This window comes from Ptychodera flava, chromosome 22 (assembly GCF_041260155.1).
Source record: "Ptychodera flava strain L36383 chromosome 22, AS_Pfla_20210202, whole genome shotgun sequence".
Classification (NCBI taxonomy): domain Eukaryota; kingdom Metazoa; phylum Hemichordata; class Enteropneusta; family Ptychoderidae; genus Ptychodera; species Ptychodera flava.
Window position 1 is genome coordinate 21758609 of NC_091949.1, and position 20057 is coordinate 21778665.

Consider the following 20057-nt stretch of genomic DNA (forward strand, 5'->3'; position numbering starts at 1 on the left):
GTCTACATATAGGAACAACAAGACTCACTCTGACTGTGGCCACTTTGAACCCTGGGATGCCTTCCAGTGCCATGCCCAGGTACAAGTCCTCCTCAAACTGCGGCGCGTTGTCGTTGATGTCTTGAAGATGCACGGTGACTAAAGTCTCGCCAGTTCTCGGACTTTCTCCACCGTCAATGGCTAAAATGTAGACTGGATGTACCGCTTGTTCTTCGCGATCCAATGGTCTTGTCGTGTATACTTTACCATCACTATCAACACTAAAGTCGCTGCATTTTGAAAGGAAAATAGTGTTTACTTCGCGATTGTTCATTTTGAAAGAGAAAGGTGTACACTTCAATATCCCTCGTCCAGTTGACCTGTTCACCCCTAAGTCTCCGTCAACAAGTCATCATGACCATTGATAACAATGGGTTTGGACCAAACCATGGTGGTGAAAGGGTTAAAGAAATCCATTCACCGACATTTTACTATAGATAAAAATATGCCGATCCGCAAAACCTGTCAAGTTATACGGACGTTCTGTATCATGCGTATCAAGAAATGGTAGTTGCGGTGACTAACTTCGGAACAATGGCATTCTAGCCAAGTGTTACTTCTGTTTTCAATGTGTACAAGACAAATCAATTTCATGTCTTTGCGGTTCCCCTCCCTACCATTACTTAATGACAGTTGTCATAGTGCTTTGACCTTGTCGATTTCATATTTCGGATAAATGATAGATTTGAATAGCTTTGGATATGTAATATACTGCAATTGGTCAAATATATGAATTGTAAAGATCTTGTTGTGTCTTTCCTGCTGAAATTATATGCACATTGAAGTGTCAACGACTTTCTGACTTTGAAGTTTTACACTTTCAAAATATTGTATGTGACCCCAATATTGCTATTTGCTGTAGTAGGAGAATGCTGTATGACACCCATATAGGATACAATAAGGTACTACGAGGTTTGATGAAAAACATCATACATACCCTTGCATTGGTTCAGCTATACGGAAGGAAATATCGGCATTCTGTCCCTCGTCGATATCATATGCCTTGATAGGAAGAACGAACAATAGCAATAAAAAAGTGTTCAGGCTGAGTCAAGTTCAAAATCTGACTTCTTTGATTTAACACTTCTTTGGAGTTCAGGAAAAGAGTTGAAACGACAGCTTTCTCAGTATCTGGAAGTTGGTTGTCCACAGGTAAAATTAAAGCTATTTTCATGCATGAAACCTTCTCTCATTTTTTTACATTAAACACTCTGCTGGTATGTAACTTTTGTGGACTGATTTTTATAAGTAAGGACACAGAGAAACATAGACAGTCTATGTTTCTCTATGGTAAGGAGTAGATGATGTTTTCACCGCCTTGGTTTTGTGAAAATCCAAAAGTCAAATCCTATGGCATTAACATTAGAAAACCGGCCTGGTTTGGATTTCCTAGTGTATGTAAACTTTGGGCAATATTGTTTTTATTACAACAATTTGCACAGCGATTCCTCATATGATATTCATTCTTGAGATTGGTTAAAAGTTTACTTTCACGAAATGTTGAACACAAGTCAAACGTTACATTTCGAGGCGATGGTACTAAGTATCTTATGTTGGTACTCCATCTATAGTGGTGGTACCATAAGAGCACAATTGAGATAACTGGCATTTAACAATCGATGATAAAAGTAACAAAACTCCGCTAAAAAATTAAATTAAAATAAAATAGATTATTCAATTTTGGGATAGTTCGAAATGATCGCTTGCTTGCATATTTCTTCTTCAATGAACAGGAGAAGTTGAGTGATGCAGAATCATGATCATTCTCATCTCATAACAACATCGACAACGTCAATAATCACGTCACCATTTCTATTAATTAAGACTGATATAGATGTAAACAATGTGTGAGTTAAGAAAGCACACTCATCATCAGGCCATCTTACGGGTTTTTGAGAATCAGGGGACCTGAATGATAAAACTACGTATTACCGAAACGTAAGTGATAACAGCATCATCTGCCTCTTCAAGGATGGTGACTGTTTGATTGACAGCGTCGATGATTGGGTCGTTATCATTGATATCTGTGACGATGACTGACAGGTCTGTGTCATTTGCCGTCTGTAAAGTAAATTGCATACATTTTTGTCATCTATCCAATCATACATCGAGAGCTGTTTTCCTTGGAATAGGCAGTCAAGACAGTAACCATTGAAACATGCATCACCAACACTGTTACTAATTACCACCGCCGCCACCACCATCACCACCACCACCACCACCATCATCATCATCATCATCATCATCATCATCATCATCATCATCTTATCTACATCATAATAATTTGTCATCGTCATTATCACTATAATCATGGTTGCCGTGATCGTCACCGTCATTAAAGTCAATGTCATGACCATTGACCCCTGTGGTTCTGTCACATTACAATTATGACTTATCATTACAATGCACTCCAGTCTCAAATGTGGTCGATAAAAACGTCATCACTTGCCATGACAACAAAGGAAACTTACAAAGTACCCGTCTGTAACAGACACTGTCATGTTGTGATGGGCTTGACTGTCCCTGTCCAACAGGTCAAAGATGAACACTTCACCTCTATTCAAGGAAGAAACAAAAATAACTCCGGGTGAGTGAAGTTGTAAAGATTCTGTATAATGCCGCTATTTCTTGCATGCTTAACTCTTGAATAAATCCCCTTTTAGGTCGATGTCAAAGTAATGAAAGGACATATTATCATTTAGAGTTATGTTCCCCCCCCCTCTCTCTCTCTCTCTCTCTCTCTCTCTCTCTCTCTCTCTCTCTCTCTCTCTCTCTCTCTCTCTCCTCTCTCAGTATATTGTATGTGTCAAACAAAGTAATTTCATGACATGAAATGCAGCCGAATTCTCAGCAACAACAAAAAAGGAAAAATCAAAGACACCTACGAGACGGAATCCATGAAGAAGTGGCCGTCATCAGACACATTCCTGTCATTTCCAAAGGAGAATGTCAGCTGATCGCCATCCACATCATACGCCTATATGTCAAGAAATAGAGGAGATGTAGTAAGACATCAGGTGATTTAGAATTTAAAGTAATTTAATCAAAATCGGTTGTTTCTTATACACTTGAATAACAGTGAGAATGTGTAATTTTGTTGTGGATTCTTACTACGACCCAACAAAAAAGAAACTTTAATCCAACGAAATGAAAAGATAAAATGCTAGTGATGCCACCTTGGACCTAAAACATCATAGCTTCTCAAAAGACAGCAGTCAGAACTACTGCACCACTGTCCCTGGACAGAAGGCGGTGATAAATACGACTTCACGTCATCGGCTTCCAAAGCAAGAGCATAATAAAGCATATTGCATGATTCATGCCTTTAAGTCATTGGAATTCCGCTTCGCGTGTAATGGTAGCATCGCCGTCTACATGTAGACTCGCGATTTCGTGCCTTGACGCTGCCATACGGTATTACTGATACCATGACAAATAAATCATGAACAGTGAATCGTAAATCTAGCGTTGTCCTTCCTCTTAAAAGTACTCAGATACACTAGTTTCAGTTCTCTAAAATGAACAATTACTTTAAACACTGGAAATATCAACAGAGATTGATTGCACCGGCAGTAATAAAACCCTATCTCACAATTTAATCGAAGCAAGGAAGAGTGATGTGAAGATAAGAATTACAGAATAACGTTACCGATATGTTAAATACAGAAGCGCCAACAAGAGCGCCCTCACTGATGCTTGCTGAGAAAGGTGCATTGATAAACTCTGGTGGCTCGTCATTTACGTTGATGACTTCAATATGCACTTCTGTTAGATTAGATCTGCAAAAAGACGAGTGACAAAAACATGAATCATATGAACGCTTACACCCTTCTTGATTTGAAATCCATGTATGGGATTTGGCAATGCATAAATGTCCAACAGCGAAGTAAAGCCAGACTCCAGAATGCTATCATGTCGAAGTGAAGACCTTGGTGATTTTATGCAGTTCTCTGGAGACGAATAAGTTTACTCGTTGTTTCCTCGCCGTTGGATATAGATGTCCAGAAAACGTCATTTAAAGTTCTGCTGGGTGCAACAATAAAATATTGAAATAAATAAATCTCACCTTGGGGTTTCTCCCTTATCTGCTGCCATGACGAAAATGACGTAACTGTCAATTGTGTCTGCGTCTAAGAGATCATAAAAAGTGGCGCTTAAGTCACCGGCGTCCTGATCAATGGTAAATATGGACATGCCATTGTCTGTAGCTGAGAAGATACTATAGGCCACCTCACCATCCCTTCCCGTGTCTGCATCATCGGCCTCGATCTGACAATAAAAGTAAACCATGATAGTTGAGTTTCTTCAGAAAAAAACCCACTGAAGATAGAATGACAATGCAGTCTATAACCATATAGGCAATTGACAAATGGGTTTCGATCGAGATATTACTTTTGACAGCAGATTGTGCGCACCTGTGTGCGCACGGGTGTCTGCTCACACGGGACACCCCCTTCACTGCGTTTTTGAGAAAAACACGCGTCATCTTCAATTTATTGTGTATGTCGACACTGAAACACGATACACCTCACTGTTTAAAGGGAATTGGTAGTCAGAACTGCGCATGGGCAACTTTCTTGTTTACAAACATTGTATTCTATGCACTATATAGATGCATCATGTCAAAATAGCTGCTTGGATACAGTGTTTTATATCGGTGGTAGGGGACCCTAGCGACCTTTGTGCGCCGTTCCGATGACCACCGGCCTTAAATCGCTTTTTACCACAGTCAAAGTGTCCTTTTATCTTGCGATAATTCAATAAAGTTGTGCAGGTGCAAAAATTATAAGAAAGTTTACACTCAACTAATCAACGAAATGACATTACAAAGGAGAGACGATAGAGTGTCCATCTCGACATTTTAGATTCAGTTTGTGATTTGCAGCACCTTACCGTCATGAGGTAGGTTGGTTCTGTGACATTTTCGTAGACAGATCCTGAGTAGGGTTCGTTCAGGAACACGGGAGCGTTATCGTTGATATCAGTGATGTTGATCCAGATCAAAGACGCATTGCTGCGAAATAACTCCGAAGTGTCCGTTTCAACGGCATACACCTGTAATAAGTGATGTTCATATAAAGAATTTAAGCTGGATACTTATGCAAGCCTAGACTTGAATATCCGTCGCTCGAGGGCGCTCTCTACGCTCCCCCTCTTAGTAAGAGAAGGGGAGCGTAGAGAGGGAGCGTCCTCGAGCGACGGATCTTTCAGTCTAATGTAAGCCCTGTAGCTGACGTTTTTGGAAAAACACAACAAATACGACGTATAGTCCGATCGCCTGGACTCATACGCTCAAATCACATTATCAATAGACTACCTTGTTTACCTAGTTGGATGATTATGACAGCAGTACTGTTGCATGAATACTAGATCGTGCCATATGTGTACCATGTGTACTGACCCCCAGGTGTCAGATAACCAAAATCTAGAGGTCTGCCGTCTTGGGAACTCATGGCCTTATCAGCACGTACGCAATGTTATTATATCAAAGAAAATTCAAGTACTACTGGAGTCACCGTAAGCAAACGGTGAAATGAACATTTTTCCTTGTCATGGCACACCTTCCTGTCTAACATGGGAAATACAGAAGTGGTACAGTTTGGCAAATTTCATCGCAACCACTACTTTGACCTCTTATGTATACAAATAGGGTGAAATTGAACAAAGTCCAGTTATTCCATCAGGCGGTAAATGCAATAAAATAACCGCCCCTTTTTACCTTATCAATCATGCAGATGAAGAGGTCATGAAATATGTACTGTTAACTTGTAGTAACTTACGTTGTAAATGCTCCCGACGTCATCAAAAGTTGAAGATTATAAGATTTAGTCATGCAGTTATTACACTTCCAGATATATCATATTTAGGATATTTCAAAATAAGCAAGATGTGTGTTTTGTGCTCTACTCGAAATCGATTACAGAAAAATCGCTGGGGTGTAAACTTACCAGAAAACGTAGGAAAGGCCTTACCTCGATGTGCAAATCTTCACCGGGCAATGTTTCAAAATCCAACAGAGTTGAGTCATGGACTCGTACATAAGCTATGGCTGTGTTGGGCGTTACTGACATAGGATCATCCACCTTAAAGATTTCGCTGTCGATGACAAATTTGAATACTGCGTTGTCTCCCTACAGGAAAACAGGTGTAACCGTTGTCATATAAGTCACAGTTAGACTTCAATTAACTAAGTCCATGGCGAACGAACAAGTTATTTGTGATATCGGCTAACGAATTATCGGCGAACGTATAAAGGGCAACTGCAGTTCAATGAATGTGAACTCGGAATGTAAAGCTAGCTGTAAACAACTTATCATTTTGAAATTAGTTATAAAATTAGTCATTTTCTCCAATAACTAAAAGTATGCATTTTTGTGTGCATCTAAAAGTATGCATTTTTGTGTGTATCTTTATTCAATAACAGGCCTCGGCCCATCGCACTTTTTTCACAGAGAACATACAACCATGAGATTTAGCCAGAATCTACATGGTGTAAGATTTGAATATTCTGAGGGTACACAGCTATTTGTAAATTTTTATTATCACGGACCAGTAAATAATCTATATAGAATTGAAAACGATATGTATATATATATATATATATATATATATATATATATATATATATATATATATATATATATATATATATATATATATATATATATATATATTTGATTCGCACTATATATATTTCAATATATCAATATATATATATCTATATATATATATTATGTATATATATATATATATATATATATATATATATATATATATATATATATATATATATATATATATATATATATATATATATATATATATATATATAATCCCCCCGTATTCCGAACGAGTGTGGCTGCGTCGCCGACGAGTGATTCCCCGTGTAGCGGCCGTATCCCTTCGAGCCGTATGCGAGGGGGGATACGGCCGCTCGCTACACGGGGAATCACGAGTCAGCGACGCAGACACACGAGTGAGGAATACGGGGGATTATTTATTTATCACATGCATAGACCCAGTTTTCCGTGAATAAACCTTCCAGGAATGATAATTACTGGGAAAAAACGAGAGTTAGTATTTTTCAAGAATTCATACGCTTGTGTTATGCGGTCGTGGCTGGGTCACAGCTGACTTGACTGCGCTCAGCTCAACATGTTGAGGCTGCTCCTATGGATAATTAGCGTCTTTCGTAGTGCTTTTTCTGTGCGAATCAAGCGGAAATAGAAAAGACAATGGATTTTTAATGCAAGGTATTTATTTGGTACATATTATAACATCAATTTTAGTGAAAATTCATTAATAAAATTATTGAACGTACAAGCGGGACGTCGCGACACTCGGCCGCGGCTGGCGAGAACGGGTTATTTTTGTCAGTATTCGAACATCATTCAAAGAATTCTGCTTTGCAAAGTTTGTATGAAATTTTCAAAATTAACAATTATTATGTTTTACGAAATTGTCAATTGTATGTTTAATTTTACGAATAAAATGAGCTTGTTTAAATATAATGAAGAACAGTGTTCGGCTCTGACTCAATCGGTAAGACTATACATACAAGCAACAAGTCTTTCTTAGCTCAGACGCGAGACGACGGGAGTTCAACAACAAGGTACAATACAGGAAACGTACGTGATGCACACTATGCACGGACAAAAGAATAGCTTGCACCTTTAAGTTTACATGTACTGATAACATTGTGAACTCGTCGCTCTTGAAAAATAAAATAGCATTTCTTCTGATGAGTCACGGTCTCAAGTCCGGAGTATCGTCATTGCTGTCAGAAATGATGTACGCTCTTCGCTGCATCGGCTCGCCCCGGGACTCGACTTGTTGACTGCCGCGGCAGCATTGATCGTGATGTTGAACTTGAAACCCGTCAATGTTGCTTCAGAAAACATTCTTACTGCTGCAGGGATGATTGGTACGTGTCTTGGGTTATCGGTTATGCTTAAGTTGTTTGATGGACATCGACAAGGGCAATTTTGACGAGGTAGACAACACAAAATGCCGGTAACATATCGTACTAAAATGTCAGCGGTGTACAAATCAAACGTTTCAATCGAAATCAACGACGAAGATACACACATTCAAAAAAAGTCAAGTATCGACGGTATTTTGTATCTACACATATATTTTAATACTCCACATTTTCTTATGTTTCATTACTTTCCCACTTTTGCATTTCAGGGATTTGAAAATAAGTCCTGAACAGCTGATATTTGCTTACGTTTTAAAAGTAGTCCGGGTCCCATATCCACCACATGTGGAATATGGATTCATCGTAGTCATATACCTATAGTGTGACGCCATACTATAGGGATAACTTGGTCAATGTATGTGATAAATATATATAATCCCCCCCATATATATATATATCTATATATATATATATATATATATATATATATATATATATATTATATATATATATATATATATATATATATATATAATATATATATTATATATATATATATATATATATATATGTATATTGAACTCGTCTTTAAGACAAATGCTGTCAAGATGAAAATATGTATGTAAGGTCATAAGCTGACAGTCAGATGGATTATAGAGGACAAGCTCTTGAACTTTAATTTTCCTATGATTTAAATACTATACCTCATCAAGATCAGTTGCCATGATTCCACAAACTATTGTACCGGACGGAGAGTGTTCAGGCACTGTACCATAGTACTCATCGTCACTCATTATTGGAGCGTTATCATTGACATCTTGCACTTCAATTTGAACTTCTGTTATACCCTTTGAACGATAAAAATGCATAAACAAAATCAGTATTTTTTTTTGATCCATGTGACTGAGAAATTTTATAGAGTCGTGGTTCTAAGAAAATTTACTTTTTCCATGGAAGAGGCATGAACTATGTGTAATTGGCTGGATCAAACAGTAAGCACGCACTCTCAAAAGTGCGGTACTACCAATGGTAACTGTAGACTTTATTGTGGACAATTTTAGCCCAATGTCTTCAGTTATTGCTGTATGTGAAGCTATTAACATTTCGACAACCACGACCACAATCACCACTACCACCATCAGTAACAGCACTGTCTCATCATCATCATCATCATCATCATCATCATCATCATCATCATCATCATGCCATGAATTTACACATCTATCCACTGTCGTCCTAATTACCCTAAAAATCAGCAATATCTTGACAATCTCACTTGTCCACATAAGCCATTAACCGATATGAAGTATGATAATCATCTTCATCAATAAGGGCTCCACCTACAGTCGTAATGTCTTACATTTGATGTTAGAGGAACGCCATCGATATTTATGTTTACTTACCATTCTGGATGGTTCGCCATCATCTTCAGCAATGACTGTCAACGTATGCCACGGCTGCGCTTCTCGGTCAATAACCCCAGCTGTGCTGATCGTTCCGTCCTTTAAGCACATTATAACACATTTTCAACTTCTTCCGATGAATACGTATGTGTCTTAAGCATATCAACTTTCTCCATTTCAGTAAATCAGTCTTATGATTAAGGTTCATTTATGGCAAAATTGCGTTTTACATGGGATCCCATACTGATATATCTCGAACAAGATACAATTATGAGCATGATGGCGAATTGAAGGCGTCCACATTTCAGCCCTACACGTCTACGAAATAGGACAGGTTATATCCCCCACACAAATAGTTCTCTAAACGTTACCAGATATATTTGTGCACAATATCTAGCATAAACCAAAAACTCATATTGATAATTTTCTCAGTCAATAAAAGAGTGAAGCGAATTTACAATTTCCGTAAAATTAGTGGACATAAATCTGTTAATACGAACTAAGGGGGATTTCCCTCGGCTGAACCCTACTTCAGGCGACTTTCAGGGCTACCGATTAGTAATGCGAAATGAGATTCTGTGTCTACCAATATTGGCTTCAACGGAAGTTATTTACCTCAGAAATGTTAAATTGGCCTCCTTCATTTCCGTACAATATCTCGTATCTGGTGATATCGCCGTCTTTGTCCTCTGCGAAGACTTGTCCCACGAACACGTTGAAACTGCCACCGGGGTAATCGTTCTCCTCGGTTTCCATTCTGTAGCTGGTTTGGTTGAATTCTGGGCCGTGGACGTTGCTATCGTTCAAAGCCTGCAACATAAACATATCGTACCATATGTCTACCATCCGGAAAAAATATACAATGCAATTGACTGAAGGAACTTTACAACGTCTGTATGATGCGTTGTTGTGGAAAGCAGATATGTACATGTTTAGGAATTACTATGTTCAGGTAGAATGCGCCTTGGGGACAGATATTCGGACTCTTAAACTTTTACAATTCTTTTCTGATCTACCACTTGTGGGGGCTCATTTTGAAGCTTTTGGTGTAAGAAAAAATTTCTTCCGCTTAGTTTTCCGAAAATCCGAAAATTTAATTTTTTCGTGGAGATAACACAGGGAAGGTAGCCATTTTTATTTTCAGATATCGGTAAATCTAAGCTTGTTTCTCTTGTACCAAAATTTGCACGTAACCCCGATTGTTATTCTTGATTTTGAATGAGAATGGTTGAAAAAATATTTCTTGTGGACGTTTGAGCAAAAGTTTAAATTTTACTTTCTCAGCGCTTACTAGCTTAAGAAATAATTGTTGATACAGGTGCATCCTAACAATGTTCTTACATATGTATGCACGTCTTTACGTTTCCAAAGTAACTTTAGAAACATAGAACCTGAAACATACCTTTAGTGTGACTTCGACAGATGTAGTATCATTTACAATTCCATCAATGTCGTAAGGTACCGGATTGAATGCTTCGATGTCCACGGTCAAGATCTCACCGGTATCTTCTATCAGAACACTTGATGCGATGAACACTTCCCCAGTAACCTCGTCCACTTTAAAGTAATTGTAGTCCGTGCCGTTCTTGTCTAAGATAGCATACCTCACTGCGCCGTTGTCCGCATCGTCGTCTTCGTCAACGGCCTGTGTGTGTAACAGAATGAGATGCATTTTCATGAAGTTTAGAGCCGGGTCAATCCAGACAAAACTGACGAAGGAAGGCTAACTTGGAAACTATCTCAGTTGATGAGACTGCGCAAGAATATCGCCCTAGGCATGCGTTAGTCGGTCGTCCTTGGTAAAACAGATTTCCAAAGCTACCTTTCCTAAAAATATGAAATTGCAGGTTGCGATCAATTACGACCCTGGGGGCCGATCGACCCGAAGAGACGTTTTCATGACGCACCATTTTCCGACTATTTCGTTGTGTCAACTGCAAAAGGCCTCTCTGTACAAAACCGACTACATGCGATTTCCCCTAGTAAAGCCCACGCTTCTACCAAAAGGGCTGAAACGAACACTAGGAAAACTGCCGAATACTTGACCCACAACGAACAATTTTACAATTCAACATAATCATAGAGAGTCCAGCTACAAGGCCAAGGAAATACCCCTTAAAATGATTGTTTTATAAGATATATGCGCATAGGGTTCTTGATGTGTGCCAAAGTAAAGGCTACGTTACAAATACTATAAAGATGAAGCAACCTGTAAACGGGGTGGTCTACATATAGGACCAACAAGACTCACTCTGACTGTGGCCACTTTGAACCCTGGGATGCCTTCCAGCGCCATGCCCAGGTACAAGTCCTCCTCAAACTGCGGCGCGTTGTCGTTGATGTCTTCAAGATACACGGTGACTAAAGTCTCGCCAGTTCTTGGACTTTCTCCTCCGTCAATGGCTAAAACGTAGACTGGATGGACAGCTTGTTCTTCTCGATCCAATGGTTGCGCCGTGTATACTTTACCATCACTATCAACACTAAAGTTGCTGCATTTGAAAGGAAAATAGTATTAACTTTGCTATTATTCATTTGGCAGAGAAACACTGAGATTCGCAATATCTCACTGTGATATGCCACGTAAGTGTGCTATTCAATACCCCTCGTCCAGTTAACCTGTTCACCCAAAGTCGTCGTGAAAAGTCCATTATCACCATTGAAAACAATGGGTTTGGACCAAACCATGGTGGTGAAAGGGTTAAAGAAATACATTCACCGACATTTTACTACAGATAAAAATATGCCGATCGGCAAAACCTGTCAAGTAATACGGACGTTCTGTATCATGCGTAGCAAGAAATGGCAGTTGCTGTGACTGACTAACTTCGGTACAATGGTATTCTAGCCAAGTATTGATACTGACTTCAATGTGTACAAGACAACTCGATTTCGAAAATTTCCCCTTAAATTCATTTTACGGACATTAGTCATCGTCCTTTGACCTTGTCGATTTCATATTTCGGATAACAGATTGATTTGAATAGATCTGGGTACGTAATATACTGCAATTGGTCAAACATATGCTCTGTAAAGATCTTGTTGTGTCTTTCCTGCAGCAATTATGCACATTGAAGTGTCAACGACCTCACTGACGTCGACCCTTTACGCTTTCAAAATATTGTATGTGACCCAAATATTTATATTTGCTGTAGTAGGAGAATGCTGTATGACATCCATAGGACTCAGTAAGGCACTACGAGGTATCATGAAAAACATCAAACATACCCTTGCATGGGTTCAGCTATATGGAAGGAAATATTGGCATTTTGTCCCTCGTCGATATCATATGCCTTGATAGGAAGAAAGAACAGTAGCAAGAGAAAAGTGTTCAGGTTAAGTCAAGTTCAGAGACACATTCACAATCTGACTTCTTTGATTTAACACTTCATTGGATTTCAGGAAAAGAGATGACACGACAGGTTTTTCAGTATCTGGGAGGCGGTTGTCCACAGGTAAAGTTAAATGTATTTTCATGCATCAAACCCTCTCTCATTTTTTTTACATTAAACACTCTGCTGGTATGCAGATTTTGTGGACTGATTTTAAAGAGTATGGAGTAGATGATGTTTACACCGCCTTGGTTTTGTGAAAAACCAAAAGTCAAATCTTAGAGCATTAACATCGGCAAACCAGCCTATTTTGGTTTTCCTAGTATATGTAAACTTTGGGCAATGTTGTTTTTATTACAACAATTTGCACAGCGACTCCTCATATGATATTCATTCTTGAGAAAGGTTAAAAGTTTACTTTCACGAAATGTTGAACACAAGTCAAACGTTACATTTCGAGGCGATGGTACTAAGTATCTTATGTTGGTACTCCATCTAAAGTGGTGATACCATAAGAGTACAATTGAAATAATTGGCATTTTACAATCGATGATAAAAGTAACAAAACTCCGCTAAAAAATTAAATCAAAATAAAATAGAATACTCGATTTTGGGATAGTTCGAAATGAGCCCTTGCTTGCTCAGTTTTTCTTCAATGAACAGCCAGAAATGATGCAGAACCACGATCATTCTCATCTCATAACAATATCTACAATAATCACGTCACCATTTCTATTAATTGTGACTGATATAGATATTAACAAAGTGTGAGTTTAGAAAGCACACTAATCATCAGGCCATCTCAGGGCTTTGAGAACCAGGGGACCTGAATGATAAAATTAAATTTTACCGAAACGTAAGTGATAACGGAATCCTCTTCCTCTTCGAGGATGGTGACTGTTTGATTGACAGCGTTGATGATTGGGTCGTTATCATTGATATCTGTGACAATGACTGACAGGTCTGTGTCATTTGCCGTCTGTAAAGTAAATTGCATACATTTTTGTTATCTATCCAATATATCGAGAGCTGTCTTCCTTGGAATAGGCAGTCAAACAGTAACCATTGAAACATGCATCACCTACACTGTAAATAATTACCACCGTCGCCACTACCACCACTACCGCCACCATCATCACCATCATCATCACCATCACCACCATCATCATCGTCATCACCACCACCACCACCACCAACATCATCATCATCATCATCATCATCATCATCATCATCATCATCACCTTATCTATATCATAATAATTTGTCATCGTCATTATCCCTATAATCATGGTTGCCGTGATCGTCACCGTCATTAAAGTCAATGTCATGACCATTGACCCTGTGGTTCTGTCACATCACAATTATGACTTATCATTACAATGCACTCCAGTCTCAAATGTGGTCGATGCAAACGTCACCACTTGCCATGACAACGAAGGAAACTTACAAAGTACCCGTCTGATACAGACACTGTCATGTTGTGATGGGCTTGACTGTCCCTGTCCAATAGGTCAAAGATGAACACTTCACCTCTATTGAAGGAAGAAAGAAAAATAACTCCGGGTGAGTGAATTTGTAAAAATTATGTTTTATAATTATGAATATCCATCAGATAATGCCGCCATTTCTGGCATGCTTGAAGCTTTAACTCTTGAATAAATCCCCTTTTAGGTCAAGCTCAAAGTTATGAAGATACATATTATCGTTGAGACTTACGTACGTTCTCCTCTCTCTCTCTCTCTCTCTCTCTCTCTCTCTCTCTCTCTCTCTCTCTCTCTCTCTCTCTCAGTATATTATATGTGTCAAACAAGTCACTTCATGGAATGAAATACAGCCAAATTCTCGGCGACAACAGAGCAGAAAAAATCAAAGACACGTACGAGACGGAATCCATGAAGAAGTGACCGTCATCAGACACATTCCTGTCATTTCCAAAGGAGAATGTCAGTTGATCGCCATCCACATCATATGCCTATATATAAAGAAATAGAGGAGATGTAGTAAAACATCACTTGATTTAAGAATTTAATGAAATTTAATCAAAATCGGTTCTTTCTTGTACACTTGAATACCTGTGAGGAATGTGTAAATTGGTTATGGATTCTTTACTATGACCCAGCAAAAAAAGGAACTTTATCCGACGAAAAGGAAAAAATATAATGGTTAGGGATGCCATCTTGGACCTAAAATATCATTGGTTCCCAACAGTCAAAACTACTGCACCATTGTCTCCAGAGAGAAGGCGGTAATAAATACGATTTCACGTCGTCGACACCCGAAGCAAGAATACAATAAGGTATATGCATGATTCATGTTTTCAAGTCATCGGAGTTCCGCTTCGCGTGTACGATAGCATCGCCGTCTACATGTAGACCCACGATTTCGTGTCTTCACACAGTCACATGGTAATACTGATACCATGACAGAAATCATAAAAAGTAAACCATAAATCTTGCGTTGTTAAGTACTCAGATACGCTACTTTCAATTCTCTACAACGAACAATTACTTTAAACACTGGAAATATCAACAGAGATTGATTGCGTCAGCAGTAAAACCCTATCTCACAATTTAATCGAAGCAAGGAACAGAAGCTAAGAATGCAGAATAACGTTACCGATATGTTAAATAGAGAAGCACCGACAAGAGCGCCCTCACTGATGCTTGCCGAGAAAGGTGCATTGATAAACTCTGGCGGCTCGTCATTTACGTTGATGACTTCAATATGCACTTCTGTTAGATTAGATCTGCAAAAAGACGAGTGACAAAAAACATGAATCATATGAACGCTTACACCCTTCTTGATTTGAAATTGATGTATGGGATTTGGCAATGCATAAATGTCCAACAGTGAAGTAAAGCCAGAATCGAGAATGCTATCATGTCGAAGTCACGTATGTGACACGCAGTTCAGACAATATTTCCTGAAAACCTTGGTGATTTTATGCAGTTCTCTGGAGACGAATAAGTTTACTCGTTGTTACTTCGCCGTTTGGTATAGCAGATGAGTTGCTTTCCAAGTAACATTTCATCATATCCAGAAAACTTCATTTAAAGTTCTGCTTGGTGTAACAATAAAATATTGAAATGAACAAAGCTCACCTTGGCGGTTCTCCCTTATCTGCTGCCATGACGAAAATGACGTAACTGTCAATTGTATCTGCGTCCAAGAGATGATAAAAAGTGGCGCTTAAGTCACCGGTGTCCTGATCAATGGTAAATATGGACATGCCATTGCCTGTGGCTGAGTAGATACTATAGGCCACCTCACCATTCAGTCCTGTGTCTGCATCGTCGGCCTCGATCTGACAAATTAAAGGCAAACCATGATGGCTGAGTTTTGTTCAGAAAAATAACTCTAAAGATAGAATGACAATGAAATCTATAACCATGCAGAAAATAGACACATTGGCTTCGATAGAGATGTTACTTTTGACAACAGATAATTGCTCACTGTAATCATGCAATCTATGCGCACCTCTGTGTGTGCACAGGTGTCTGCTCACACGGCACTACCCTTCACTGCGTATGGGAGCAAAAACGCGTCATCTTCCATTTATTGTGTATGTCGACACTGAACACAATATACCTCTCTATTTAAATTGATCGCTTTTTACCACGGTCAAAGTGTCCTTTTATCTTGCGATAATTCAATAAAGTTGTGCGGTTGCAAAATTATAAGAAAGTTTACAGTCAACTAATCAACGAAATGACATTACAAGGAGAGACGATAGAGTGTCCATCTCGACATTTTAGATTCAGTTTGTGATTTGCAGCACCTTACCGTCATGAGGTAGGTTGGTTCTGTGACATTTTCGTAGACAGATCCTGAGTAGGGTTCGTTCAGGAACACGGGAGCGTTATCGTTGATATCAGTGATGTTGATCCAGATCAAAGACGCATTACTGCGAAATGACTCCGAAGTCTCCGTTTCAACGGCATACACCTGTAATAAGTGATGTTCATATAAAGAATTTAAGCTGGATAATTATGTAAGCCTAGAATGGAAGATCCGTCGCTCGAGGGCGCTTTCTCGCTCCCCTCTGAGTAAGATATTGGAAGCATAGGGAGGGAGCGTCCTCGAGCGACGGATCTTTCAGTCTAATGTAAGCCCTGTAGCTGACGTTTTGGGAAAACAGAACAAAAACGACGTATAGTCCGATCGTTCAGACTCATACGCTCAAAGTTTAACAGAACAGACAGTGCACATTATCAATGGACTACATGTTTATCTACTGGGATGATTATGACAGCAGTACTGTTGCCTGAATACTAGATCGTACCATATGTGTACCATATGTCCTGACCCAAGGTTAGAGATGACCAAAATATAGAGGTCTGCCTCTTATGAACTCATGGCCTTATCAGCAGGTACGCAATGTTATTATATCGAAGGAAATTCAAGTAATACTTGAGTCACCGTAAGCAATCGGTGAAATGAACATTTTTCCTTTTCATTGGGCACCTTCCTATTGAACACAGAAGATACAGAAGTGGTACAGTTGTCAAATTTCATCGCAACCACTACCTTCACCTCTTACGTATACAAATAGGGTGAAATTGAACAAAGTCCAGTTATTCCATCAGGCAGTAAATGCAATAAAATAACCGCCCCTTTTTACCTTATCAATCATGCAGAGGTCATGAAGAGGTCATGAAATATCTACTGCTAACATGTAGTAACTTACGTTGTAAATGCTCCCAACGTCATTAAATTTTTAAGATATTAACATTTGGTCAGCCTGTTATTTCACTTCCAGACATATTCAGGATATTTCAAAATGAGCAATATGTGTTTGATGTGTGCTTTGTGCTCTACTCGAATTGTTGACAAAAAATCGTTGGGGTGTAAACTCACCAAAAAACGTAGGAAAGGCCTTACCTCGATGTGAAAATCTTCACCCGGCAATGTTTCAAAATCCAACAGAGTGGAGTCATGGACTCGTACATAAGCTATGGCTGTGTTGGGCGTTACTGACATAGGATCATCCACCTTAAAGATTTCGCTGTCGATGACAAATTTGAATACTGCGTTGTCTCCCTACAGGAAAACAGGTGTAACCGTTGTCATATAAGTCCGAGTTAGACTTCAATGAACGAAAACCAGGACGAACGGATAAGTTCTTAATGGTATCCCCGAACGGATAAAGGGCCACTGCAGTTCAATGAATGTGAACTTGGAATGTAAAGCCAGCTGAAATCAACTTATCATTTTGAAATGAATTATAAAATTAGTCCTTTTTCTCCAATAGCTAATAGTATGCATTTTTGTGTGTATCTTTATTCAATGCCTGGCCTCGGCCAATAGCACTTTTTTCACAGAGAACATTCAACAATGAGATTTAGCTAGAATCTACATGGTGTATTGAATTTTGTGAGTGTATATAGCTATTTGTAAATTTTTATTATTACAGACCAGCAAATAGTCTGTATAGAATTGAAATTGAAACGATATATATATATATATATATTATATATATATATATATATATAATATATATATATTATATATTATATATATATATATATATATATATATATATATATATATATATATATATATAAGACAGATGTCCTCGAGGGAAATTACAGTGCTCAATGCAAAAAGCAGAGCGTTATAATAAATAAATAAATAAATAAATAAATAAATAAATAATAAATAAATAATATTTATTTATTTATTTATTTATTCATTTATTTTTATATATATATATATATATATTATATATATATATATATATATATATATATATATATATATATATAAATATATATATATGATGTCAAGATGAAAATATGTGTTTAAAGAGGACAAGCTCTTGAACTTTTATTTTCCTGTGATTTAAATAGCATACCTCATCAAGATCAGTTGCCATGATTCCACAAACTATTGTACCGGACGGAGAGTGTTCAGGCACTGTACCATAGTACTCATCGTCACTCATTATTGGAGCGTTATCATTGACATCTTGCACTTCAATTTGAACTTCTGTTATACCCTTTGAACGATAAAAATGCATAAAGAAAAACAGTCCTTTGGTTTGATCCATGTGACTGAGAAGTTTTATAGAGTCGTGGTTCTAAGAAAATTTACTTTTTCCATGGAAGAGGCATGAACTATGTGTAATTTGCTGGATCAAACAGTAAGCAAAGCACTCTCTAAAGTGCGGTACTACCTATGGTAACTGTAGACTTTATTGTGGACAATTTTAGCCCAATGTCTTCAGTTATTGCTGTATGTAAAGCTATTGACATTTCGAAAACTACGACCACAATCACCACTGCCACCACCATCAGTAGCATCACTGTCTCATCATCATCATCATCATGCCATGAATTGATACATCTATCCACTGTCATCCTAATTACCCTAAAAATCATCAATATCTTCACAATCTCATTTGTCCAAATAATCTATTAAGCGATATGAAGTATGATAACCATCTTCATCAATAAAGACTCCACCTACAGTCGTTATATCTGACATTTGATGTTATAGGAGCGCCATCGACATTTATGTTGACTTACCATTCTGGATGGTTCGCCATCATCTTCAGCAATGACTATCAGCGTGTGCCACGGCTGTGTTTCTCGGTCAATGACGCCAGCTGTACTGATCGTTCCGTCCTTTAAACACATAACATATTTTCAACTTCTTACCCGTACGATTAATACGTATGTGTCCCAAGCATATCAACTTTCTTCGTATCAGTAAATCAGTCGTTATGTTTGAGGTTCATTTTCGGCTAAACTGCGTTTTACATGGGATCCCATACTGATAATTCTTGAGCAACACACAATCATGAGCATGATGACGAAATTCAAGGCGTCCACATTTCAATACCACACGTGCAAGAAATAAGACGGGTTACATCCCCCACACAAATAGTTCTCTAAACTTTACCAGATATATTTTTGTGCAATGTCCTAGCATAAACCAAAAGCTCATATTGATAATTTTCTCAGCCATTAAAAGCGTGAAGCGAATTTACAATTTCCGTAAAATCAGTGGACATAAATCTGTTAATACGAACTAAGGGGGCTGCCCCTTGGCTGAACCCTACTTCAAGCGACTTTTAAGGCTACCGATGAGTAGTGCGAAATGAGATTCTGTGTCTTCCAATATTGGCTTCAACGGAAGTTATTTACCTCAGAAATGTTAAATTGGGCTCCTTCATTTCCGTACAGTATCTCGTATCCTGTGATATCGCCGTCTTTGTCCTCTGCGAAGACTTGTCCCACGAACACGTTGAAACTGCCACCGGGGTAATCGTTCTCCTCGGTTTCCATGCTGTAGCTGGTTTGATTGAATTCTGGGCTGTGGGCGTTGCTATCGTTCAAAGCCTGCGATTTAAACATATTA

General features: G+C 38.4%; 1 protein-coding gene across 1 annotated transcript in view; it reads right to left on the reverse strand.

Moving 5' to 3' along the window:
- LOC139123384 (cadherin-23-like) overlaps positions 1–20057 on the reverse strand; it is an 84449-nt gene that overhangs the window by 47663 nt on the left and 16729 nt on the right. Inside the window, exons 24-48 of the mRNA XM_070689533.1 lie at positions 19844–20038; positions 19223–19321; positions 18550–18693; positions 17577–17735; positions 16479–16640; positions 15797–15999; positions 15312–15441; positions 14576–14667; positions 14143–14227; positions 13546–13674; positions 12592–12656; positions 11615–11855; positions 10766–11008; positions 9979–10173; positions 9364–9462; positions 8665–8808; positions 6012–6170; positions 4933–5094; positions 4106–4308; positions 3689–3818; positions 2925–3016; positions 2511–2595; positions 1972–2100; positions 977–1041; positions 29–269 (exon numbers count right to left, since the gene is read on the reverse strand). Coding sequence (XP_070545634.1) covers positions 29–269; positions 977–1041; positions 1972–2100; positions 2511–2595; positions 2925–3016; positions 3689–3818; positions 4106–4308; positions 4933–5094; positions 6012–6170; positions 8665–8808; positions 9364–9462; positions 9979–10173; positions 10766–11008; positions 11615–11855; positions 12592–12656; positions 13546–13674; positions 14143–14227; positions 14576–14667; positions 15312–15441; positions 15797–15999; positions 16479–16640; positions 17577–17735; positions 18550–18693; positions 19223–19321; positions 19844–20038 — 3651 coding nt within the window. The remainder of the gene's footprint in view (positions 1–28; positions 270–976; positions 1042–1971; positions 2101–2510; positions 2596–2924; positions 3017–3688; positions 3819–4105; positions 4309–4932; positions 5095–6011; positions 6171–8664; positions 8809–9363; positions 9463–9978; positions 10174–10765; positions 11009–11614; positions 11856–12591; positions 12657–13545; positions 13675–14142; positions 14228–14575; positions 14668–15311; positions 15442–15796; positions 16000–16478; positions 16641–17576; positions 17736–18549; positions 18694–19222; positions 19322–19843; positions 20039–20057) is intronic.